This window comes from Procambarus clarkii, chromosome 50 (assembly GCF_040958095.1).
Source record: "Procambarus clarkii isolate CNS0578487 chromosome 50, FALCON_Pclarkii_2.0, whole genome shotgun sequence".
NCBI lineage: Eukaryota > Metazoa > Arthropoda > Malacostraca > Decapoda > Cambaridae > Procambarus > Procambarus clarkii.
In genome coordinates, this window is record NC_091199.1 from 28,234,113 (window position 1) to 28,261,953 (window position 27,841).

The 27,841-nt window shown below is 39.5% G+C and overlaps 1 protein-coding gene across 1 annotated transcript in view; it reads left to right on the forward strand.

The window, feature by feature from the left end:
• The window catches only part of LOC138351721 (golgin subfamily A member 6-like protein 25), an 83,580-nt gene that overhangs the window by 20,397 nt on the left and 35,342 nt on the right, over positions 1 to 27,841 (forward strand). Inside the window, exon 3 of the mRNA XM_069303745.1 lies at positions 26,460 to 27,501. Coding sequence (XP_069159846.1) covers positions 26,460 to 27,501 — 1,042 coding nt within the window. The remainder of the gene's footprint in view (positions 1 to 26,459; positions 27,502 to 27,841) is intronic.

A 27,841-nucleotide genomic window follows, 5' to 3' on the forward strand; every position in this document is an offset into this window, starting at 1 on the left:
TATATATATATATATATATATATATATATATATATATATATATGTCGTACCTAGTAGCCAGAACGCACTTCTCAGCCTACTATGCAAGGCCCGATTTGCCTAATAAGCCAAGTTTTCATGAATTATTTATTTTTCGACTACCTAACCTACCTAACCTAACCTAACCTAACTTTTTCGGCTTCCTAACCCAACCTAACCTATAGAGATAGGTTAGGTTAGGTTAGGTAGGGTTGGTTAGGTTCGGTCACATATCTACGTTAATTTTAACTCCAATAAAATAAAATTGACCTCATACATAAGGAAATGGGTAGCTTTATCATTTGATAAGAAAATTATTAGGGAAAATATATTAATTCAGGAAAACTTGGCTTATTAGGCAAATCGGGCCTTGCATAGTAGGCTGAGAAGTGCGTTCTGGCTACTAGGTACGACATATATATATATATATATATATATATATATATATATATATATATATATATATATATATATATATATATATATATATATATATATATATATATATATATATATATATATATATATATATGCGAACAAGCCTGAATGGTCCCCAGGACAATGTGCAACTGAAATATATATATTTATATATATATATATATATATATATATATATATATATATATATATATATATATATATATATATATATATATATTTATATATATATTTATATATGTCGTACCTAGTAGCCAGAACTCACTTCTCAGCCTACAATGCAAGGCCCGATTTGCCTAATAAGCCAAGTTTTCGTGAATTAATATATTTTCTATAATTTTTTTCTTATGAAATGATAAAGCTACCCATTTCATTATGTATGAGGTCAATTTTTTTTTATTTGAGTTAAAATTAACGTAGATATATGACCGAACCTAACCAACCCTACCTAACCTAACCTAACCTATATCTTTATAGGTTAGGTTAGGCTAGGTAGCTGAAAAAGTTAGGTTAGGTTAGGTTAGGTAGGTTAGGTAGTAGAAAAACAATTAATTCATGAAAACTTGGCTAATTAGGCAAATTAGGCCTTGCATAGTAGGCTGAGAAGTGCGTTCTGGCTACTAGGTACGACATATATATATATATATATATATATATATATATATATATATATATATATATATATATATATATATATATATATATATATATATATATATATATATGTCGTACCTAATAGCCAGAACGCACTTCTCAGCCTACTATTCAAGGCCCGATTTGCCTAATAAGCCAAGTTTTCCTGAATTAATGTTTTTTCGTCTACCTAACCTACCTAACCTAACCTAACCTAGCTTTTTTTGGCTACCTAACCTAACCTTACCTATAAATATAGGTTAGGTTAGGTTAGGTAGGGTTGGTTAGGTTCGGTCATATATCTACGTTAATTTTAACTCCAATAAAAAAAAATTGACCTCATACATAGAGAAAAGGGTTGCTTTATCATTTCATAAGAAAAAAATTATAGTAAATATAATAATTCAGGAAAACTTGGCTTATTAGGCAAATCGGGCCTTGAATAGTAGGCTGAGAAGTGAGTTCTGGCTACTAGGTACGACATATATATATATATATATATATATATATATATATATATATATATATATATATATATATATATATATATATATATATATATATGTATATATATATATATATATATATATATATATATATATATATATATATATATGTCGTACCTATTAGCCAGAACGCACTTCTCGGCCTACTATGCAAGGCTCGATTTGCCAATTAGGCCGAGTGATTTTCCTGATTGTCAATAAATTGTTTCAGATTAGTTTATTTAAAATATAATTATAATAATATGTTAAAAACATGTGTTAGTGACTTAGTTATATTAGTTTATGTTAGGTTGAGATAGGTACTAACCTAACCTAACCTATCTTTATTGGTTAGGTTAGGTTAGGTAGCCGAAAAAGTTAGGTTAGGTTAGGTTAGGTAGGTTAGGTAGTCGAAAAACAATTAGTTCATGAAAACTTGGCTTATTAGGCAAATCGGGCCTTGCATAGTAGGCTGAGAAGTGCGTTCTGGCTACTAGGTACGACATATATATATATATATATATATATATATATATATATATATATATATATATATATATATATATATATATATATATATATATATATATATATATATATATATATATATATATATATATATATATGTCGTACCTAGTAGCCAGAACGCACTTCTCAGCCTACTATGCATGGCCCGATTTGCCTAATAAGCCAAGTTTTACTGAATTAATATATTTTCTCTAATTGTTTTCTTATGTAATGATAAAACTACCCATTTCATTATGTATGAGGTTAATTTTTTTTATTGGAGTTAAAATTAACGTAGATATATGACCAAACCTAACCAACCCTACCTAACCTAACCTAACCTATCTTTATAGGTTAGGTTAGGTTAGGTAACCGAAAACGTTAGGTTAGGTTAGGTTAGGTAGGTTAGGTAGTCAAAAAAACATTAATTCATAAAAACTAGGCTTATTAGGCAAATCGGGCCTTGCATAGTAGGCTGAGAAGTGCGTTCTGGCTACTATGTACGACATATATATATATATATATATATATATATATATATGTCGTACCTAGTAGCCAGAACGCACTTCTCAGCCTACTATGCAAGGCCCGATTTGCCTAATAAGCCATGTTTTCATGAATTAATTGTTTTCGACTACCTAACCTAACTTTTTCGGCTACCTAACCTAACTTAACCTATAAAGATAGGTTAGGTTAGGTTCGGTAGGGTTGGTTAGGTTCGGTCATATATCTGCGTTAATTTTAACTCCAATAAACAAAAACTGACCTCATACATAATGAAATGGGTAGCTTTATCATATCATAAGAAACAAATTTGAGAAAATATATTAATTCATGAAAACTTGGCTTATTAGGCAAATCGGGCCTTATAGGTACAAGAAGAGTGTTGTTAACGCATATGTCGACCGTGCTCTCAGCCACAGCTCAGAATGGAAGCAAGTCGACGAAGAACTCTGTAGGGTAAGGCAGGTCCTAGTCAACAACGGCTTCTCCAATGGTTTCGTGGAAGACATCATAAGAAGGAAAGTGAAACGCCATGCAAAATCTGAAGAGACAACTAACACAACACCTATACCCCCTATTAAACTATTTTACAGGAACTTCTTTTCCACAGCCCATAAAACGGAGGAAAGGGTCCTGAAAGATATTGTCAGTAGAAACGTTATCCCTACAGACAAAAGTCAGAAGATACAACTGACGATTTATTATAAAACCAGAAAAACGGCCAGCCTACTCATGAGAAACTCTCCAGACACAAAACAGAACGCTTTAAAAGAGACCAACGTCGTCTATGCCTTCAAATGCCCACTTGGGGACTGTAAGCTCCAAAAAACCCAGTATATAGGCAAGACAACAACATCTCTTTCTAGGCGTTTAACGATGCATAAGCAACAGGGCTCCATTAAGGAACATATAATCTCTTCCCACAACCAAACCATCGCCAGAGAAATCCTAGTAAACAACACAGAAATCATCGATAGATACAGCGATAGCAGGCGGCTTGACGTTTGCGAGGCATTACACATCAAGAAGTCAACACCAGCAATCAACAGCCAATTAATGCACACTATATTCTACCCACCTCAAGACTCCGCTCCAATATAGAAGCATCAAGAAATATGGACCAATAGGCTTTCTGCAATCACTTCTATTCAATATCCATTGTTTCGTGTTCTGTCTTGTGTTGATAAAATTAATACCTTATTAAATAGTCTAATAGGGGGTATAGGTGTTGTGTTAGTTGTCTCTTCAGATTTTGCATGGCGTTTCACTTTCCTTCTTATGATGTATTCCACGAAACCATTGGAGAAGCCGTTGTTGACTAGGACCTGCCTTACCCTACAGAGTTCAACTAGTCCAGAGTTCATCCTAGTCAACAACGGCTTCTCAGCCTACTATGCAAGGCCCGATTTGCCTAATAAGCCAAGTTTTCATGAATTAATTGTTTTTCGACTACCTAACCCACCTAACCTAACCTAACCTAACTTTTTCGGCTACCTAACCTAACCTAACCTATAAAGATAGGTTAGGTTAGGTTAGGCAGGGTTGGTTAGGTTCGGTCATAAATCTACGTTAATTTTTACTCCAATAAAAAAAATTGACCTCATACATAATGAAATGGGTAGCTTTATCATTTCGTAAGAAAAAAATTAGAGAAAATATATTAATTCCGGAAAACTTGGCTTATTAGGCAAATTGGGCCTGGCATAGTAGGCTGAGAAGTGCGTTCTGGCTACTAGGTACGACATATGTATATATATATATATATATATATATATATATATATATATATATATATATATATATATATATATATATATATATATATATATATTAATATATATATATATATATATATATATATATATATATATATATATTAATATATATATATATATATATATATATATATATATATATATATATATATATGTCGTACCTAGTAGCCAGAACGCACTTCTCAGTCTACTATGCAAGGCCCGATTTGCCTAATAAGTCAAGTTTTCATGAATTAATTGTTTTTCGACTACCTAACCTACCTAACCTAACCTAACCTATATTTTTCAGCTACCTAACCTAACCTAACCTATAAAGATAGGTTAGGTTAGGTTAGGTAGGGTTGGTTAGGTTCGGTCATATATCTACGTTAATTTTAACTCCAATAAAAAAATTTTACCTCATACATAATGAAATGGGTAGCTTTATCATTTCATAAGAAAAAAAATTGAGAAAATATATTAATTCGTGAAAACTTGGCTTATTAGGCAAATTGGGCCTGGCATAGTAGGCTGAGAAGTGCGTTCTGGCTACTAGGTACGACATATATATATATATATTAATATATATATGTCGTACCTAGTAGCCATAACGCACTTTTCAGCCTAATATACAAGGCCCAATTTGCCTAATAAGCCAAGTTTTCCTGAATTAATATATTTTCTCTAATTTTTTCTTACGAAATGATAAAGCTACCCATTTCATTATGTATGAGGTAAATTTTTTTTTAATGGAGTAAATATATATATATATATATATATATATATATATATATATATATATATATATATATATATATATATATATATATATATATGTCGTACCTAGTAGCCAGAACTCACTTCTCAGCCTACTATGCATGGCCCGATTTGCCTAATAAGCCAAGTTTTCCTGAATTAATATATTTTCTCAAAATTTTTTCTTATGAAATGATAAAGCTACCCATTTCTTTATGTATGAGTTCAATTTTTTTTCATTGGAGTTAAAATTAACGTAGATATATGACCGAACCTAACCAACCCTACCTAACCTAACCTAACCTATCTCTATAAGTTAGGTTGGGTTATGTAGCCGAAAAAGTTAGGTTAGGTTAGGTTAGGTAGGTTCGGTAGCCGAAAAACAATTAATTCATGAAAACTTGGCTTATTAGGCAAATCGGGCCTTGCATAGTAGGCTGAGAAGTGCGTTCTGGCTACTATGTACGACATATATATATATATATATGTCGTACCTAGTAGCCAGAACGCACTTCTCAGCCTACTATGCAAGGCCCGATTTGCCTAATAAGCCATGTTTTCATGAATTAATTGTTTTCGACTACCTAACCTAACTTTTTCGGCTACCTAACCTAACTTAACCTATAAAGATAGGTTAGGTTTGGTTCGGTAGGGTTGGTTAGGTTCGGTCATATATCTGCGTTAATTTTAACTCCAATAAACAAAAACTGACCTCATACATAATGAAATGGGTAGCTTTATCATATCATAAGAAACAAATTTGAGAAAATATATTAATTCATGAAAACTTGGCTTATTAGGCAAATCGGGCCTTATAGGTACAAGAAGAGTGTTGTTAACGCATATGTCGACCGTGCTCTCAGCCACAGCTCAGAATGGAAGCAAGTCGACGAAGAACTCTGTAGGGTAAGGCAGGTCCTAGTCAACAACGGCTTCTCCAATGGTTTCGTGGAAGACATCATAAGAAGGAAAGTGAAACGCCATGCAAAATCTGAAGAGACAACTAACACAACACCTATACCCCCTATTAGACTATTTTACAGGAACTTCTTTTCCACAGCCCATAAAATGGAGGAAAGGGTCCTGAAAGATATTGTCAGTAGAAACGTTATCCCTACAGACAAAAATCAGAAGATACAACTGACGATTTACTATAAAACCAGAAAAACGGCCAGCCTACTCATGAGAAACTCTCCAGACACAAAACAGAACGCTTTAAAAGAGACCAACGTCGTCTATGCCTTCAAATGCCCACTTGGGGACTGTAAGCTCCAAAAAACCCAGTATATAGGCAAGACAACAACATCTCTTTCTAGGCGTTTAACGATGCATAAGCAACAGGGCTCCATTAAGGAACATATAATCTCTTCCCACAACCAAACCATCGCCAGAGAAATCCTAGTAAACAACACAGAAATCATCGATAGATACAGCGATAGCAGGCGGCTTGACGTTTGCGAGGCATTACACATCAAGAAGTCAACACCAGCAATCAACAGCCAATTAATGCACAATTATATTCTACCCACCTCAAGACTCCGCTCCAATAGAAGCATCAAGAAATATGGACCAATAGGCTTTCTACAATCACTTCTATTCAATATCCATTGTTTCGTGTTCTGTCTTGTGTTGATAAAATTAATACCTTATTAAATAGTCTAATAGGGGGTATAGGTGTTGTGTTAGTTGTCTCTTCAGATTTTGCATGGCGTTTCACTTTCCTTCTTATGATGTATTCCACGAAACCATTGGAGAAGCCGTTGTTGACTAGGACCTGCCTTACCCTACAGAGTTCAACTAGTCCAGAGTTCATCCTAGTCAACAACGGCTTCTCAGCCTATTATGCAAGGCCCGATTTGCCTAATAAGCCAAGTTTTCATGAATTAATTGTTTTTCGACTACCTAACCCACCTAACCTAACCTAACCTAACTTTTTCGGCTACCTAACCTAACCTAACCTATAAAGATAGGTTAGGTTAGGTTAGGTAGGGTTGGTTAGGTTCGGTCATAAATCTACGTTAATTTTAACTCCAATAAAAAAAAATTGACCTCATACATAATGAAATGGGTAGCTTTATCGTTTCGTAAGAAAAAAATTAGAGAAAATATATTAATTCCGGAAAACTTGGCTTATTAGGCAAATTGGGCCTGGCATAGTAGGCTGAGAAGTGCGTTCTGGCTACGCACTTTAATGGAGTAAATATATATATATATATATATATATATATATATATATATATATATATATATATATATATATATGTCGTACCTAGTAGCCAGAACTCACTTCTCAGCCTACTATGCATGGCCCGATTTGCCTAATAAGCCAAGTTTTCCTGAATTAATATATTTTCTCTAAATTTTTTCTTATGAAATGATAAAGCTACCCATTTCTTTATGTATGAGTTCAATTTTTTTTCATTGGAGTTAAAATTAACGTAGATATATGACCGAACCTAACCAACCCTACCTAACCTAACCTAACCTATCTCTATAAGTTAGGTTGGGTTATGTAGCCGAAAAAGTTAGGTTAGGTTAGGTAGGTTCGGTAGCCGAAAAACAATTAATTCATGAAAACTTGGCTTATTAGGCAAATCGGGCCTTGCATAGTAGGCTGAGAAGTGAGTTCTGGCTACTAGGTACGACATATATATATATATATATATATATATATATATATATATATATATATATATATATATATATATATATATATATATATATATATATATATATGTCGTACCTAGTAGCCAGAACGCACTTTTTGGCCTACTATGCAAGGCCCGATTTGCCTAATAAGCCAAATTTTCCTGAATTAATTTATTTTCTCTAATTTTTTTCTTATGTAATGATAAAGCTACCAATTTCATTATGTATGAGGTCAATTTTTTTTTATTGGAGTTAAAATTAACGTAGATATATGACCGAACCTATCCAACCCTACCTAACCTAACGTAACCTATCTTTATAGGTTAGGTTAGGTTAGGTAGCCGAAAAAGTTAGGTTAGGCTAGGTTAGGTAGGTTAGGTAGTCGAAAAACAATTAATTCATGAAAACTTGGCTTATTAGGCAAATCGGGCCTTTCATAGTAGGCTGAGAAGTGTGTTCTGGCTACTAGGTACGACATATATATATATATATATATATATATATATATATATATATATATATATATATATATATATATATATATATATATATATATATATATATATATGTCGTACCTAATAGCCAGAACGCACTTCTGAGCCTACTATGCAAGGCCCAATTTGCCTAATAAGCCAAGTTTTCATGAATTAATTGTTTTTCGACTACCTAACCTACCTAACCTAACCTAACCTAACTTTTTCGGCTACCTAACCTAACCTAACCTATAGAGATAGGTTAGGTTAGGTTAGGTAGGGTTGGTTAGGTTCGGTCATATATCTACGTCAATTTTAACTCCAATAAAAAAAAATTGACCTCATACATAATGAAATGGGTAGCTTTATCATTTCATAAGCAAAAAATTAGAGAAAATATATTAATTCATGAAAACTTGGCTTATTAGGCAAATCGGGCCTTGCATAGTAGGCTGAGAAGTGCGTTCTGGCTATTAGGTACGACATATATATATATATATATATATATATATATATATATATATATATATATATATATATATATATATATATATATATATATATATATATATATATATATATATATATCGTACCTAGTAGCCAGAACGCAATTCTCAGCCTACTATGCACGGCCCGATTTGCCTAATAAGCCAAGTTTTCATGAATTAATTATTTTTCGACTACCTAACCTACCTAACCTAACCTAACCTAACTTTTTCGGCTACCTAACCCAACCTAACCTATAGAGATAGGTTAGGTTAGGTTAGGTAGGGTTGGTTAGGTTCGGTCATATATCTACGTTAATTTTAACTCCAATAAAATAAAATTGACCTCATACATATGGAAATGGGTAGCTTTATCATTTCATAAGAAAAAAATTAGAGAAAATATATTAATTCAGGAAAACTTGGCTTATTAGGCAAATTGGGCCTTGCATAGTAGGCTGAGAAGTGCGTTCTGGCTACTAGGTACGACATATATATATATATATATATATATATATATATATATATATATATATATATATATATATATATATATATATATATATATATATATATATATATATATATATATATATATGTTGTACCTAGTAGCCAGAATGCACTTGTCAGCCTACTATGCAAGGCCCGATTTTCCTAATAAGCCAAGTTTTCATGAATTAATTGTTTTTCGACTACCTAACCTACCTAACCTAACCTAACCTAACTTTTTCGGCTATCTAACCTAACTTAACCTATAAAGATAGGTTAGGATAGGTTAGGTAGGGTTGGTTAGGTTCGGTCATATATCAAAAAAGCATGTTTTTACCTGTCACAGTTGTGGCATCTATACTAATGCTCATGAAATGAATGGTACGGTAAACAACACAGTTCAATTAAAATGCAATGTCACACAAAATAATTAAAACAAAATGAAAATAAATTGAAAACTATGAAAATTCAAATTATCAATGCAATCGGAATCATTGAACTGGAATTGTAACATTTTAGTATGGTGTGTGATGCTCTTACGTGCAACAAATGGCACTGTTTCTTAAAAAAAGAAAGTTTTTACCTGTCACAGGTGTGGCATCTATTCTTATACATACGAAATGAATGGTATGGTAAACAACACCGCTCAATTCCAACGCAGTGTCAAACAAAATAATTAAATCAAAATGAAAATAAATTCAAATTTATGAAAATTCAATTTACTAATGCAACTGGAAACATTGTATATAGTATAGCGTGCATTGCTTTTACGTGCAAAAGATGTCAAAATGTTTTTCAAAAAAGCATGTTTTTACATGTCACAGGTGTGGCATCTATATAGTAGGTGTATAAAAACACAGGCATATTCATACTTTCAAATTTTGTGGCAAAATTTGAAAGTAATCGGTGAAGAACTTTCGGAGATTATAGCGTGTGTTGCTCTTACGTCCAACAGATGGCGCTGTTTATTAAGAAACCATGTCATTTCCTGTCACAGGTGAGACATGTATATAATAGGTACATAAAACACTCGCCTATTCGAATGCAACATTGTATCCAAATTTCAAAGCAATTGGTAAAGAGGTTTCGAAGATTTCCCTCACTCGAAAAACACATGAAAAACGCAATTTAAACAAAAACATGTTTTATCCCGTCTCAGACGTAACATCTATATAGTATTTATATAAAAACTCTCTCGGATGCGAATGGAACGTTGTGTGAAAATTTCAAAGCAATCGGCGAAGAACTTTCGGAGATTAGCGATTTTGAACAAACGAGCATTTACATTTTAATTTATATAGACAAGCTGTAACCGGCCATGCGTTGCTTTGGCTCAGCAATGTATGTATGTTGCTGAGCCACAGCAACCTTCACCTGTCTTTCTGTCCTCCCCAACATTCCCTCTCTCCCATCCCCTCGTTCTCCCAACCATACCCCACTCCCCCATCCCCTCATCTTTCCCACCATCTCCCCTGTCCCTTCATCCTTCACATCCCCATCCCCTCGTCCTCCCAAACTCCCCCTGACCCCTCGTCCTCCCCACAATACCTAACGTCCATGTCCCCTTGTCCTCCCCACCATTCCCCCCCCCCTCCGCTGTCTCCTCGTCCTCCCCACCATCCCACACTCCACTGTCCCTTTGTCCTTCCCACCATTCTCCACTCCCCCGTCCCCTCGTCCTAAACATCCCCCACTCCCCTATCCCTTCCTCCTCCCCACGATTTCCCCCACAAACGTCCCCTGATCCTTCCCACTATTCCCCACTCTCATCCCCTCCACCTCCCCACCATTCCCTAATCCTGTCCCCTTGTCTTTCCCATCATTCCCCACTCACTCATCTGGTGCATTCCCAAATGATCTGATGTTCCCATCAGAGAAATGCGAACATCAAATAATCTGATGTTCCTATCACTGAAAAATAAGTAGAATAACGAAATGAAAAAATAAAAAAAAAATAAAAAAAAAATAAAAAATAAACTATACTCATGAAATGAACAGTATGGTAAATAACACAGCACAATTCCAACGCAAAATCACACAAAGTAACTAAATCAAAATGAAAATAAATCGAAATCTATGAAAATTCAATTTATCAATGCAATTGTAACACTGAAATAGAATCGTAACATATTTATAATAGCATGTGTTGCTATTCCGTGCAACAGATGGCGCTGTTTTAAACTGAGTTTAAAATAACCCTGAAGTTATTTATAACCCTTGTACAGGAAAAACCTTTGTACAGGAAAATAACCCTTGTACAGGAAAAAATAACGGAACTGCTTGTGCAGACACGAATTTCCCGTCAAAGAAGGAATAATTTAAATAGGGAGATTGAAGAAATCGAGCGGAAATTGAAACACTCATATGAAACTGAAGAAAGGCAGTTAGAACAGAAAGCAATTCAGGAAATAATAAAAAATCCTAAATATTTCTTCACATATGCGAAATCAAAAGCAAAAACCACTGCCAGTATTGGATCTATTCGTACAAGTGAAGGTTCATACACGGAGGATGACAAAGAAATTAGTGAAATCCTAAAAAAGCAGTATGAGGACACGTTTAGCACTCCGATAAACAACATGAAAGTGGAAGATCCAGACAATTTCTTTATGCGGGATATTCAAACCCCTGTAAATATAACTGATATCAACACGAGCGCACTAAATTTTGAAAGAGAAATTGAAAACATGCCCATGCACTCGGCCCCAGGTCCAGACTCATGGAATTCAATATTTGAATATTTGTAAAGAAATGCAAAGTGCCGGTAGCACAGGCACTCAGAATAGTGTAAATGAAGAGCTTCGACACGGGGGAGATACCAGATGCATTTAAAGTATCAGACATAGCCCCTCTACACAAGGGAGGGAGCAAAGCATTGGCAAAGAATTATAGACCAGTTGCACTAACATCGCACATCATAAAAGTATTTGAGAGAGTGATTAGGAGTCAGGTCACCAATTTCATGGAGACCAATGACCCTCACAACCCAGACCAACATGGATTTCGAGCGGAAAGATCGTGCCTCTCACAGCTACTTGAGCACTACGACAAAGTCACTGAGGCATTAGAAGAAAAACAGAATGCTGATGTGATATACACGGACTTCGCAAAGGCTTTCGATAAATGTGACCATGGCGTGATAGCACACAAAATGAAGTCAATGGGAATAAGCGGTAAAGTAGGACGCTGGATACTCAGTTTTCTGTCAAACAGGACTCAGCGAGTAACGGTCACCCATATAAAATCTAGTCCAAGTACAGTTAAAAGCTCTGTACCTCAGGGTACAGTCCTTGCACCGCTGCTTTTCCTTATTCTCATATCAGATATAGACAAAAATACAAGTCACAGCTTCGTATCATCCTATGCAGATGACACAAAAATCAGTATGAAAATTATCTCGGCTGAAGACATTGAAAAACTTCAAGCTGATATTAATAAAGTTTTCGACTGGGCATCAGAAAATAACATGATGTTTAACAGTGGTAAATTCCAAGTACTCAGGTACGGTAAATATGAGGACCTTAAACAAAACACAATCAAATGTACCCATAGTAGGAAAACAGCATGTAAAGGATTTGGGAATAATAATGTCTGACGACCTAACGTTTAAGGAGCATAACCAAGCAAATATTGCGACAGCCAGAAAAATGAAAGGATGGATTACGAGAACTTTCAAATCCAGGGATCCAATCACAATGGTTGTACTCTTCAAGTCACTTGTGTTTTCCCGTCTTGAGTACTGCTCAGTACTCACTTCCCCCTTCAGAGCAGGAGAGATTGCTGAAATAGAGGGAATACAGAGAACATATACGGCACGCATAGACGCAATAAAGCACCTAAATTATTGGGATCGTCTCAAAGCCCTCCAAATGTACTCACTAGAAAGAAGACGAGAGAGATATCAAATAATATACAACTGGAAGATACTGGAGGGCCAAGTACCAAATCTACACAGTAAAATAACCACGTACTGGAGTGAACGATATGGAAGAAAATGCAAAATATAACCAGTGAAGAGCAGAGGTGCCATATGCACAATCAGAGAACACTGTATAAACATCAGAGGTCCGCGGTTGTTCAACGTCCTTCCAGCAAGCATAAGAAATATTGCCGGAACAACCGTGGACATCTTCAGGAGGAAACTAGATTTATTCCTACAAGGAGTGCCGGACCAACTGGGCTGTGGTGGGTATGTGGGCCTGCGGGCGGCTCCAAGCAACAGCCTAGTGGACCAAACTCTCACAAGTCAAGCCTGGCCACGGGCCGGGCTTGGGGAGTAGAAGAACTCCCAGAACCCCATCAACCATGTATCAACCAGGTATCATCTACCAACACTACCACCAACCACAACCATCTACCAACACTGCCACCAAACACTACCATCTACCAACACTGCCACCAACCACAACCATCTACCAAAACTGCCATCTAAGAAATAAATACAAAGGTGAACTCGCCTTTATTATGCTCCTGTTTTATTTCAACTAATATTTTGTATATTTATAGTTTCTATATTTATATATCATAAATAATAGAAACTACTTTTGTAACACGGGTTCGGGTTTCTCTCTTTTTACTTCTCTTCCTCTACTCCCTCTACCCGTATTCTTACTTTTATTTCTAAACCAAGGGACTCCAAAACTTTTAACAAAGCCAACTCCACGCCACGTGGTCCTAAGACGATTGACCGACTTAGGATTCTACACCCAGTATGACGTGACCTAAGCTCTGAACAAAACCCTAGAGTCACCTCTGCTGCCACCACCAGACCAGTAATACAAGAGCAATGATCGAGGTCTGGATCGATCACGCTAATTAATCAACCTAGGGGCTTGATCCCCACTATAAACGATGACCTTGAGTGTGGAATAAATTACACGGTAATGATAATTCCGATTCGATGTTAGAATCGGCGCCCAATGCAACTCTGCCTCGTGTGGACCACGTGACCAGGACAAGTATACACATAAAACACATGGAAACAATAAAATGCAAATTAATAACAAATTTAATTTATTAAAAGAAAACTAAAACCAAAATCTAAATGTGTTCACTCCCTATCACTTTAACACTCCCTACTTGACCTGAGTGGCAAATGAGACTATTTCTATACTTAACAATAGCAACTATACCTTGGGCGACCACAGCTCTAGGTTGGTCTAGGGGAGAGGTAAGATGTTTGACCTCTCCTAGCTGCTTCCGTGACCACACTGATTTGTCCTCGTCTGGCCTAGCCCAGACTAGAACCTTGTATCCTTCCGCCTAGTCAAAGTTTTACCAAGTTACTAGCCAGGTTTAAGTTATAACAATTAACCTCTGTTGTACTTAATTGATCCAGACTGGTTGAATTATTTTACTGAAATAGATTACACAAACATCTAACGGCAAAGCTGTTCCCGATCACAAAAATGGTTATTAAAACTTTGAGAAATAGTAGACCTGTCAACCCCTGATGACCTATGACCGTCGGTCACTCCGCCTCAAAAGTTAGATCTGATTCGTGACGTCACTGATGGTGACTTAAACTCAATAATTAGAATACTCTTGATATTGTATCCAGTACTATTATACAATACAATTTTAATGCAAAATGAATAAAGGCTAATTTTCTCTAATTTACTGAATACTATAGGATGATTCATTATACGCAGCTATGAACAAAGCGTCGGTTAATTCCACCGCGAATTCCCCTGGGGGTCAGGTCACCATGCGGCTCAGCTTCCCATTCTCTTTTGTCGATAAACCACTCTGGATAATTCTTACAACAGCCTAGTTTGTTACAACCCCCCCGCACAAGCACTTAGTAAACCTTGTTAATTTGTTAAAATTCACGAGGTTTAGTATCCAAACCCACAATTCAACTCATGCCACAAACAAAAGCTAACCTAACTAATAAAATTTGACAAATAATAGTCCAACATCATAATAAACATGTTCATATTTCATAAATTTCTCAGCTGTCAACTGACAGCAATCCTCCAACATTAAGAAACATACATCCTACCCTTACTGACATAGCTAAATAACATGTCCCTACTCTACCATCAAAAACTAGCTATTAAACTCTCTTGGCTCTTCACTAGCCAAGTCCATGTGTCCTCTAGAGCCGGCCACACCGTGCTCAAACAAACATTAAAGTTATATCATCAGACTGAACTTTCAGTCATCCGGGAGCGTACTACAGAACTATCAGGTACACATCCGTGTACTAACCACTCCCCATCAATGTCAGCCTTGACATGCTAAGGAACACACCTAATGTTTATTACATGTATCTAAAAATAAAAAAAAATTCCTATACTATATCACAGGTTTCAGCTGACTGTACAGCCAAGTGTTCTCACTCACTAGAAGTGTCAATGTTTATTTTGGTCCGCCTCTCCTGTGTTCAAACATTCTGAAAAAAAAAATAGCACAACATAATTTTCCATAACCGTTTGTTCTGGGCTGAGACAATTACACAGGGGCTTCGATTTTGATTACTGACCAATTTATAGTTAAATTTTCATATATTATACCAGAATTATTTTAAATCTGTTTTTCAACATTTATAAAGAATTGATTCTAACTCTGTTTTTCAACATTTAAACAAAAGTGTCCAGATGTTCTTTACACAGATGTTCAGAGCCACTTTGTTGTTTGTATCAATTGTTCATATTGAGTAATCGAGAAAAAAAATCGATGCTGCTGGATGCTGAATGTAGTCGCTGACGATGACGGTGTCGATCTTGCTTCTTCTCATGTGTAGACATCAATACCTGGTCCTCTTGTACTCCCATCCGGTACTCCTGAATGACGACAGAGTGTAGTAGAGCGGAGTGCCAAGTGACAGCTGTAGAATACTGTTACTTCGGCCATTAAACTTGCTCTCGACAGTCCACACGCCTTCGTATCAATCACAGTTCACACGGTAGTCTTGATGTTAAACTTGTCGCAGATGACCACAGCAGAGCAGAACTGGATGTACCAACGGTGTCTCTTAGCAGGAGTGATGTTAGAAGGTCGTAGAGGCGGGTTGCTTGTTTGCAGAACAGGTGAATCTCGTCTTCCATCATTGCTCACGTCATCTCAGGCGTTTCTTGATGTCACCAGGTTACTAGGCCGTAAACACCAACTGTGCATACCCTCGTACCGCCGACTTTAGGCCAAAGGAGACAATTTTGCGACCTTCTATTGGCGAGTCCCGGTACTCTGTAGGGAAACCGTGCCTTCCACCTGTGACCGCCTTACTTCTGCTTTCTTGTTACTTCAGATGACGTAATCATTAATCTTCCGGCGAAATTCTTGAGTACTGCTACGTGCTTTCCATTTCTTGACCTCTCCTCCAACACTGCTGGAATGACTGCAGTCTTGATGACGCAGCAGGTGGGTATTGGTGATCTCGAGACAGCTACCCCGGCGTTGTATGGCACCTCCGGTGACTGCTATAATGTGGACAGCTCGCTGGCCCTGACAACCTCGTTAGTGACGTGAGGCGTCGGCCGGGTGACTCTTGGACAGTCACTCATCCCCAAAGTAACTGATGTATGGGTTACTGGGTCTGGTGGGGGGAGGGCTTTGTGTAACGTGCCTCCCCCCTCGGTCTTTACAGACAAGGGTTCACGTGTGGCTGGAACAACTGGGTCGGTGTACCAATCAGACCTGGGAACAGACAGACACAACACAGCGGAAGCATAGATATACTCTGGGTTTGGTGGAGGTGGAACCCCAGAGCACGGTAAAAGTTGCTACCTGAGTTAAGTATAGACATAGTACATCTCATTGCCTTTACAGGAAAATCTAATGAATACTAAATTATACTAACCAAGGAAGTTACTTTACTGTACAGCGCGAGATCTCGTCACCATAGGGTGGCGAGACTGCACCTGACTACTGATGAGCGATGACAGAGGGTCATCCTCATCTTCTGACTCGTCGGTGAAGCCATGAGTCAGCACTGCTGAGTCAGGAACTAGACCCGCTGAAGGCAGTTCTAATTCCTCTCTAGCATGATAATGTTTCAATTTATTTACGTGAATTGTCCTTTCCACCTGGTCCTCGAACACTCCTTTTATAACAAGATTAACCGGCCCCGCCCTTTTAATTACTCTATATGGTCCTCGCCACCTCGGAGCTAGTTTCCTGCTCTGATTGGCGGGCGCAGCCTCATTCACTCTCAATACGAGGCTTCCTTCCTTCAACTCAAGAGGGCGCACTTTCTTGTCATAAAAATGAGCATACCGAGTCCGTGCCTTCTTGGACGCTTCAGCTGCAATATTCCATGCATTTCTCATTTTACCAAGGACCTCTGAAGGATAGTCCTCCCCGTATGCAACATTATGTCTGTTAAGCAGACCTGAGGGGAAATTGCATGAATTACCAGTAAACAAATGAAGTGGTTGGGTGTTAATTGATTGGTGGATGGCAGTATTCAAGGCGAACTGAACATAGGGTAGGTGTTCATCCCAGGTGTTTGCATCATGTTCAGCAAGGATTGCAAGCATATCCTTGACTGAACGATTAGTCCGTTCCGTCATTCCGTTTGCTTGTGGGTGGTAGGCCGTTGTAAAAGCCGAAGTTGTCTCTAAAATCTTACAAACTTCTCTAAATATATTCCCATTGAATTCTTGACCCCGGTCAGAGACTAAAACTTTAGGAGGTCCGAATACAGTAACGAACCTACGCAAGAACGCATCTGCAACCGTACGAGAATCCTTCTGAGGTAAAGCAACTAGTGTAGTGTATCTAGACAGATGGTCAACTAGCACCAACACGTATCTGTTACCCGCATGACTGTGGTGTAAATCAATCAGATCGGCCCCCACACGATCTAACGGTTCGCGAATTTCAGGAAATTCCTGAAGTGGGGCTTGTACCTTAAGGGTGCCTTTCCTCCTCTGGCAACGAGGGCACGACTTCACGAAATTGATTACCTCAGAAAGTAATCCTGGAAAATAAAATAGAGACTTTGCTTTTAAGTGCGTTTTAAAGATCCCCGGATGCCCTGCAATTTTTGAAGCATGCGCAAGCTTTAACGCTGATGACCGCAACGCGTCCGGAATAACTAGCTGAAATACTGCCCTATCATTCTGGCTATTAACATAATACAGGACGCCCTGTTTCATTTCAAAATCATGTATAGGTAAATTCTTTTTCTTTTTGGGGTATTTTCCTCCCTCTAAATACTCAATAATCTCTTTCCATCTAGGCTCGCTCATCTGGTATTCTCTCATTTTATCTGATGGAATGGTTTCAATGTTTTCACTAATCTGCATTGCCGCTATATTTCTACTTAGCGTATCTGGCACAACATATGCTGGACCAGGCTTGTACAAGATCTGGAATGAGTGGGCCGAAAGTTCATGAGACCAGCGTGACATTCGTGGGCATTTTGTTCGCTTTTTAAATATGTGTGTTAATGCTCGATGGTCTGTGTAGATTACGAAATGCCGCTGAAATAGGTAAGGCTCGAAATACCTAACTGATTCTACTACTGCCAGTGCCTCCCGATCCGTAGCTGAATAACGAACTTCAGGTCCTTTGACCTTCCTACTGAAATAGGCTACTGGATGGGGTAAATTATCTGCGTCTCGCTGAATTAAGCACCCGCCAATAGCAATACCGCTGGCGTCAGTGTGCACTTCCCACTCTTTCTCAAAATCAGGAATAGCCAATACCGGTGTCGTGATTAGTTGGTCTTTCAGTTTGCGATAGGCCTCGTCATGTTCTGATTTCCACACAAACTTCGCATTTTTCTTTGTCAGATCAGTCAGGGGTGCTGAAATGCCAGCGAAACCTTCAATGTGACGACGAAAATATCCGGCCGCCCCCAAAAACCTACGCACGTCCTTTGCTGTCCTTGGAGTAGGCATGTCAGCAATGGCGCGGCAAGAATCTGGGTCAGGTCGGATACCGTCTGGGCACACCTGGAACCCCAGAAATTTGAATTTCTGAGCCGCCAAGGTGCACTTCTGAACATTCAGCCTGAAACCTGCCTGATCTAACAATTTCAAAGTCTCAGTCAAGTCCTGTAGGTGTTCCTCAAACGTCCTGGAATATATCACAACATCATCCAGGTACGCTAAAGAATGCCTACCCAGTACCGGACTAAGGATAAAGTTGATGGCCCTCTGAAACGACGAAGGCGCTGTCTTCAAACCAAACGGCATCCTACGGAATTGATAAGTGTGCCTACCATCCGAGAATGCTGTTTTTTCCCTATCCTGTTCTGCCACCGGAATCGCCCAATACGCCGATTTTGCGTCAAGAGTTGAGAAATACTTAGCAGCACCAAATTGATCTATTATCTCCTGTATTCGAGGCAACGGATACACATCACCCTTAGTTAGTTCGTTCACCTTCCGGTAGTCAACACAGAAACGATAACTACCGTCCGGTTTCCGAACTAGCACAACAGGAGAGAGCCACGGTGACGTACTAGGCTCTATCACGCCCTGTCTCAACATTTTCTGGCACTCCTCCCTGATAATGTTCTTTGCCTGTTCCGGCAACCTCCACTGTCTTGTGTACACAGGCAAATGGTCACCAGTTGGAATGGTGTGCTCGATCTTATCAAGGAGACCAATCTGGTCATCCTCTGTCGCAAACAATTTCGGGAATTTTCGTAAAACTCCTCTCAGTGCCTTCCTATCCGCCTGTGCAACATGTTGCAAATCAAGTGCTGAAATTAATTTTTCTATCTCCTCTACATTCTGTGCAACATTTCTCGTTTCGTATTGTACTTTTGATGGTGTTTTAGTTTTCAACATATTCAGTGCACTACATTGTGCAGTGACGGCTGGCGTCTCAGCTGACTCATGGTGAAAGATTTCTGTGTCCTCCACCATGGTTCCCTGAGATACCCTATCACCTGCCCTGAAGCGAAAAGTCTTATGTGAAAGATTGACAACTGGAATGAGTGCACCTTTATCGAGCACTACAACTAAGTGATGAGGAATTAATAAACTATCACATCTCCCAGCCACCTGAAGGGTGGTACCTGGTTGTATGTGACGTCCCACGGCTACTTTAATAAATTTAACAGAATGTGGTGGGCAACTCTGTTTGGTCAATGCATGCAATGCGCATGACCTCTTAACTGTGTCTGGAAGAGACTTAAAAATCAATTTTGGATAGTGCGCATTATATTTCAGCTTCCTCTTAATTGAAGCTACAACTGGGGGATGGTCGATCATCTCCACTGGGTAGGAAGTCTGTCCCAACTGCAACCTGCAGTTCCTAGCCCCTTTTTGAGCAGACAAGGAATAATCAAATCGCGACAGAAAATCAGTTCCCATTAAGATGTGACCAGGAAAATCAAGGTTCTCTACGATCGTACATGTGTGAGGCTGCAATTCCCCATCAATCTCAAAATTAACTGTACCTTGACCTACGATCTCAATCTTTTCCCCATTGACTGCTGTTAATGTCTTTGCGCAACGTTGAAGACGTGCATACTTAAAATTGCTGAAGGCTGACTTTTTAATTACCGTCGCCTGGCTTCCTGTATCAACAAAAGCTGTCAATCTCACACCTTCCACTTTCACCTCAAAAGTAGGCCTGCCATCACTAGGAGCCTGCTTTCATGCTTTCGTAGGAGTGACTTCGCAATCCCTCTGTATATGCCCGCGCTTCCAGCAGGAGTAACACCTCCGCGGATCTCTGTTGGTACCCCGCGCAGGGTGGCTCGAACTTGCAGCTGAGGGCTGCTTCCCGCCTGATGAACCCGCGCCACAGTTCCTCGGCTTGGCTCCCTCGCCTTTACTTAACGCCTCTACGTATGGCGACAACTGAGTGCCCGGCGTCTCCGTGCGCATCTGCCTGTCTAAGGCTGTGGCGGCCTGGGGTTGGGGTTGAGGTATGGTGTGGGTGGCCTGGGGTTGGGGTGTGGATGGAGGTTGGGGTTGAGGTATGGTGTGGGTGGCCTCGGGTTGGGGTGTGGATTGAGGTTGGGGTTGAGGTATGGTGTGGGTGGCCTGGGGTTGGGGTGTGGATGGAGGTTGGGGTTGAGGTATGGTGTGGGTGACCTCAGGCTGGGGTGTGGATTGGGGTTGGGGTGGGTATGGGGTGGCCTGGGGCTGGAATGGGTATGGGTATGGGTATGGGGTGGCCTGGGGTTGGAATGGGTATGGGTATGGGGTGGCCTGGGGTTGGTATGGGTATGGGGTGGCCTGGGGTTGGTATGGGTATGGGGTGGCCTGGGGTTGGTATGGGTATGGGGTGGCCTGGGGTTGGAATGGGTATGGAGTGGCCTGGGGTTGGGGGAAGGGTTGGTATGGGAACTGAGGATGGGGTTGGTATGGGAATTGAGGATGGGGTTGGTATGGGAATTGAGGATGGGGTTGGGGTTGTTGTAGTGACGGATGAGGTGTACCTAGGTGGTCCCCAGTGGTGTCGGAAGAGGTGCTGTCCTCTACACTCCCATTCCCACTGGTCCCTACTGACTGGTCATTATCTGGGTTAAACATTTTCTGTGATTCCTGGTGTGCCACGTCTCTTCTAAACTACCCTTTAGTACACCCTCGACCCGGACTCACTACAACCGTGATCTTACACAAATAAAAAAAAATCACAACTCTCTTCTAAGAGAAAACTACTACATTCCCAAAATAGGAAATACACCGATTTATCGAGAGAATCGCTGAAGTGAATCCAATGAATGAGTGTCTGCCCCGCACTCGTGTCTGCCCGTGAATATCCCGCAGTTCTCTTGCTGAAACCTAAGTCCTTTACGTTAAAAAAATTAAAGAATCTAATTTATATAAAACAATTTAAATGATAACGCAACTAACGCACAGCACTCGTGATGGATTAATAAAGAATATTTACTGTACTTGAATACTAGCAGCGTGGCCACTGATGACTGATGGAGCAGGACCAGCTGCGCTGAAAAAAAAACTAAGTCCCGCGCTTTTTCGCTTAAACGCTGAAAAATCAAAATTTTTGTTCTGAAGGAAAAATAACTAGTTTTACGTTAATAAACCGCTCTAGCGATTAATATAGACACCCAGGACCTATAAATGCTTACTAAAAATTGAATTTTTATCAAAAAACTGCGCTTTTACTCAATTGCTGGACTCTGCCAATTTTTCTGACTCCGAGGGAAAAAAAAAAATTTCTATCACCCCAAATATCACAAAACTCCTTTAATTCAAAAAAATTTGGGTTTCTCGTTTCCAGATATAAATACGTTATTATTTACTACTGACGTTGTATACAGAACAATACTGACACATCGGGCGGTTTCAACACTCATTAATTCGAATTTTCGTCAAAATCCGAGATTTTCACCTCAAATGGACTGACAAAATTACGACACGATTTTCTCGAAAAATAACTAAATTCGGCAAAAATGTAATTATCACTGTTTAATGCTTTACGAACAGAATTACGTCCCTTGCGCGCACTAGAGAGTAATACTGACCCTAGGATATGCACGAAACATGAAAATTCGAATTTTCGCCAAAAAGTCAGATTCTAGCCCAAGCTGGACTTAGAAAATTTTCCACCTACGTTTCTACTGAAAACAGAATTCTAAGTCTACAAACACAATTTTACCGTCTTACTGGTAAAAACTAGAAAATATCATCCGCATCGACTGGGGAATCCTAATGATACCCAGATCATACACGTGACCCACGAATACAAATTAATTATAGTTAACGACTTTCCGACATTGACTTAGCCGAAAACTTATCCCAAAATACTTAGAAATATTCCGCGGACAAATAACATTTACACGCAACTTACTATCCCTTAAACTCCTTCACTTATCTATCGTGACCGACATATAGCCCTAAGTCCAGAGGATTAACTACACTCTAGTAACAACGCCTCTGACTTAGACTAATAGAACAGGGAATAACAAAACTTAACGTACGCACTTAGCCTAATATGCAAGAAAACGCTAAACACTTTGATAAAAAAAAAATTTTTAACCGGGGATTGAATTTAGGGAAAAAAAAAATTAATCTAGAACAACGCAAATAAACGGAAATTACTTTATAAATTTAAGTATACTTAATTAAAAAAATGCACTCGACTTAATCTTATAATCGTTCCTACCGGCTCGCCGTACCACACCTAGCCTAGAGGCCACACCATCTAGGTTCCAACAGAGCGACACGCAGCTTTCAGCAACAATTATGACTAGGGACGACTCAACCTCCACTAAGTGTGCGATCACTTAGTTGTTGAATCGCTGCTAGGTAGGTTACTAGTCCGTCCCTCGGAGGCCGCAACGCCCTTCACGGATTACGTTTTTCCTTAGCGTTTTGGGTCGTCTAATAACGCCCTCGGACTATCTACTGGCGTCCCACAGATATATCCGCCCCCGACAGCCCTCAAGGAACTGCTGTTGAGAGTATGGTGGCTCCCAACACCTCTGAATTAATTGCAATGGGTCGAGTATGGTACCCAGTCCAATCAACTCGGAGCGGTCTCCTTTTCAATAAATCTATTTTAACAGCCTAATCTTACTAACTAAACCTTAATCATATCAGCCCGCATGACCCAAGATTCGCCAATCCCCACTCAAACGCACTTGTGGGGCGCACTGCTAATCCTGGCCCGCGGCTGTCTCCTTAGCATCCGCGCACGTGTTCGAACGGCTAGACGCGTGAGGCTTTCAACAATTTCAAACAAAATTGTTGAAACCACCGCTGTGCACCATTGTAACACGGGTTCGGGTTTCTCTCTTTTTACTTCTCTTCCTCTACTCCCTCTACCCGTATTCTTACTTTTATTTCTAAACCAAGGGACTCCAAAACTTTTAACAAAGCCAACTCCACGCCACGTGGTCCTAAGACGATTGACCGACTTAGGATTCTACACCCAGTATGACGTGACCTAAGCTCTGAACAAAACCCTAGAGTCACCTCTGCTGCCACCACCAGACCAGTAATACAAGAGCAATGATCGAGGTCTGGATCGATCACGCTAATTAATCAACCTAGGGGCTTGATCCCCACTATAAACGATGACCTTGAGTGTGGAATAAATTACACGGTAATGATAATTCCGATTCGATGTTAGAATCGGCGCCCAATGCAACTCTGCCTCGTGTGGACCACGTGACCAGGACAAGTATACACATAAAACACATGGAAACAATAAAATGCAAATTAATAACAAATTTAATTTATTAAAAGAAAACTAAAACCAAAATCTAAATGTGTTCACTCCCTATCACTTTAACACTCCCTACTTGACCTGAGTGGCAAATGAGACTATTTCTATACTTAACAATAGCAACTATACCTTGGGCGACCACAGCTCTAGGTTGGTCTAGGGGAGAGGTAAGATGTTTGATCTCTCCTAGCTGCTTCCGTGACCACACTGATTTGTCCTCGTCTGGCCTAGCCCAGACTAGAACCTTGTATCCTTCCGCCTAGTCAAAGTTTTACCAAGTTACTAGCCAGGTTTAAGTTATAACAATTAACCTCTGTTGTACTTAATTGATCCAGACTGGTTGAATTATTTTACTGAAATAGATTACACAAACATCTAACGGCAAAGCTGTTCCCGATCACAAAAATGGTTATTAAAACTTTGAGAAATAGTAGACCTGTCAACCCCTGATGACCTATGACCGTCGGTCACTCCGCCTCAAAAGTTAGATCTGATTCGTGACGTCACTGATGGTGACTTAAACTCAATAATTAGAATACTCTTGATATTGTATCCAGTACTATTATACAATACAATTTTAATGCAAAATGAATAAAGGCTAATTTTCTCTAATTTACTGAATACTATAGGATGATTCATTATACGCAGCTATGAACAAAGCGTCGGTTAATTCCACCGCGAATTCCCCTGGGGGTCAGGTCACCATGCGGCTCAGCTTCCCATTCTCTTTTGTCGATAAACCACTCTGGATAATTCTTACAACAGCCTAGTTTGTTACACTTTTATGCAGTAATTAAGGTTGCCACGAGGCCTCAATTTTTTGTTACCCAACGTTGTGTAGTAAATTATGACAAACAATTTATGACTGGACACAAAAACGTATTGATTACTTAAAAACTAACTTTGCCCCAGCTCTCAAAAAATTCCCAGGCACATTCTGGCAACATAAAGTATTTGCTGGGTAGTGTACCTCAGGATCTGGAGTGTATTGCAATGCCTGGAGTGTACATTTCGTCCTGGAGTGTACTTCATGGCTTGTCGTTTACTTTAGAGTCTTGAATATATATCAGGGCCTGAAATGTACTTCAGGGTTTGATGTGTACTTCTCATCATTATGTGTATTTCAGGGTCTGGAGTGTTTTTCAGGGTCTGGAAAGTACTTCATGGTCTGTAATGTCTTTCGGGATTGGGGTGTTCTGTAGGACCTGGACTGTACTTCAGGGCCTGGAGTGTACTTCACTTTCTGGAGTGTACTTCAGTGCCTATAGCCTTCTTCATGGCCTATAGTTTACTTTATGTCCTATAGTGTGCTTCAGGGCATGAAGTGTGCTTCAAGTCCTGATTAGTACTTCAAGGTCTAAAGTATACCTCAGGCCCTGCAGTGTGTATAAGAGTCAGAAGTGCACCTCAGGTTCTTCATAAATCAGGGTCTGAAGTGTATTTTTCATTCTTGAATGTACTTCAAGTTCTGGAGTGTACTTTAGGGTCTGATGTGGTCATGGTACACTTCACGTTTTTGAGTGTACTTCAGTGTCTGGAGTGTTCTTCGTGGTCATGAGTGCAATTCATGTCTTGGAGAGTATTTCAATGTCTAGAGTGTACCTCAGGTCCTTGAGTTAACTTCAGGGTCTGTAGTGAACTTTAGGGTCTGGAGGTTTTTTTCAGGATCATGAGTGTTCTTCAAGATCTGGAGTGGAATTCAGTTTTGGAGTGTACATCAAATCCTGAATTGAACTTCAGTGTTTGAAATGTGCTTCAGGGTCTGCAGTGTACTTCAGGGTCTAAAATGTAGTTGAAGGTCTGTAGTACACTTCAGATACTGGAATGTCCTTCAGGGACTTTAATGTATTTCAGGGGTCTTGAGTGTAGTTTAAAGACAGGAGAGTACTTTTGGTCCTGGAGTGTATTTCAGAGCCTGAAGTCTACTTCATGATCTGAAGTGTACTTCAGGGTATTGATTATACTTCTGGATCTTAAGTGTACGTCAGGGCCTGGCATGTACTTCTGCTCCTGGAGTGTACTTCAGGTTCTTGACTGTATTTCAGGGACTGGAGTGCATTTCAGGGTCAGCAGTATATATCTGATATATACTAGTAGTAGTAGTTGTGGGTGGTGGTAATATATATAGCAGTATATATTTAATATTTGATGTGTTGGCAGGTGTGAAGGAGAGGGAGAACGCCACCCGCCGCCTCCTGGACACTCTGGACCAGCTGGAGTGTGTCAACAAGGCTCACCAAGCTGACAACCTCAAGCTGGAGGAGGAAAACACTCGCCTAAATACAGCGAATCATTTGCTCGAGGAGGACAACAGGAAGACTAAGAACGAAGGGCAGCTTGCTCAGGAGGAGATTGTTCTATTAAAGTCCCAGATCCGTCAAGTGGAGGAGGACTCGAGGCTGGTCAAGGAGGAGATCCGTAAAGTGGAGGAGGACTCGAGGCTGGTCAAGGAGGATAACATGAAGACTAAGAACGAAGTGCGCCTTGCTCAGGAAGAAAACATTCAATTAAAGTCCCAGATCCGTCAAGTGGAGGAGGACTCGAGGCTGGCCAAGGAGGATAACATGAAGACTAAGAACGAAGTGCGCCTTGCTCAGGAAGAAAACATTCAATTAAAGTCCCAGATCCGTCAAGTGGAGGAGGACTCGAGGCTGGTCAAGCAGGAAATCCGACAAGTGGAGGAGGACTCGAGGCTGGTCAAGCAAGAGATCCGACAAGTGGAGGAGGACTCGAGGCTGGTCAAGTCGAGGAACCAACAGCTGGAGCTTGCGGAGACCCAAGCCCAGGAGAGGGTCAAGACGGCGTTGACGAGGATCGCTGAGCTAGAGCGAGAGACACAACAGCTGCAAGAGATGAATAATAACACAGCAAGAGAGAAAGGACTTGTTCAAGAGCAACTCTCACTCCTGGAAGAACAGGTCAGGGTCCTTCAAACAGCAAACGCTGCTCTAATTGAAGAAAAGGAAGAAACAATCAGGAAGACTGAAGAGGAGAAACGACTTGTTGAAGAGCAACTCTCCGTCAGTGAAGAAGAGGCCAGTAAGTTACGGGAAGGAAACACGGCTCTACAGAGTGATAAAGACAGACAGGCACAGCAACTCAGAAGTATTCAAGAGGAAAAGAATAAATTAACAGAAGAGAAACGCTTGATGGAAGAGGAACACGAGAAGTGCAAGAGGAATGTCAGTGAGCTGTACACAAGGTAAACTGTGCTACTTCACTTCTGACCTTCACTCTCCTTCCTGCTTATTTTGCCTTACTTCTGAGGGAGTAAGAGGGAGTGGGTGTGTATGAATATGTGTGAATGTTTATGAATGTGTGAATGAATGTGTGTATGAATGTGTGTGTATGAAAGGCAGACCATGATAGACACACCGAATGATAAATGCAAAATGAGAAATTGATTGAGACAGAGACGTACAGAGACAGAGAGATGTACAGAGACAGAGAGATGTACAGAGACAGAGAGATGTACCGAGACAGAGAGATGTACAGAGACAGAGAGACGTACAGAGACAGAGAGATGTACAGAGACAGAGAGA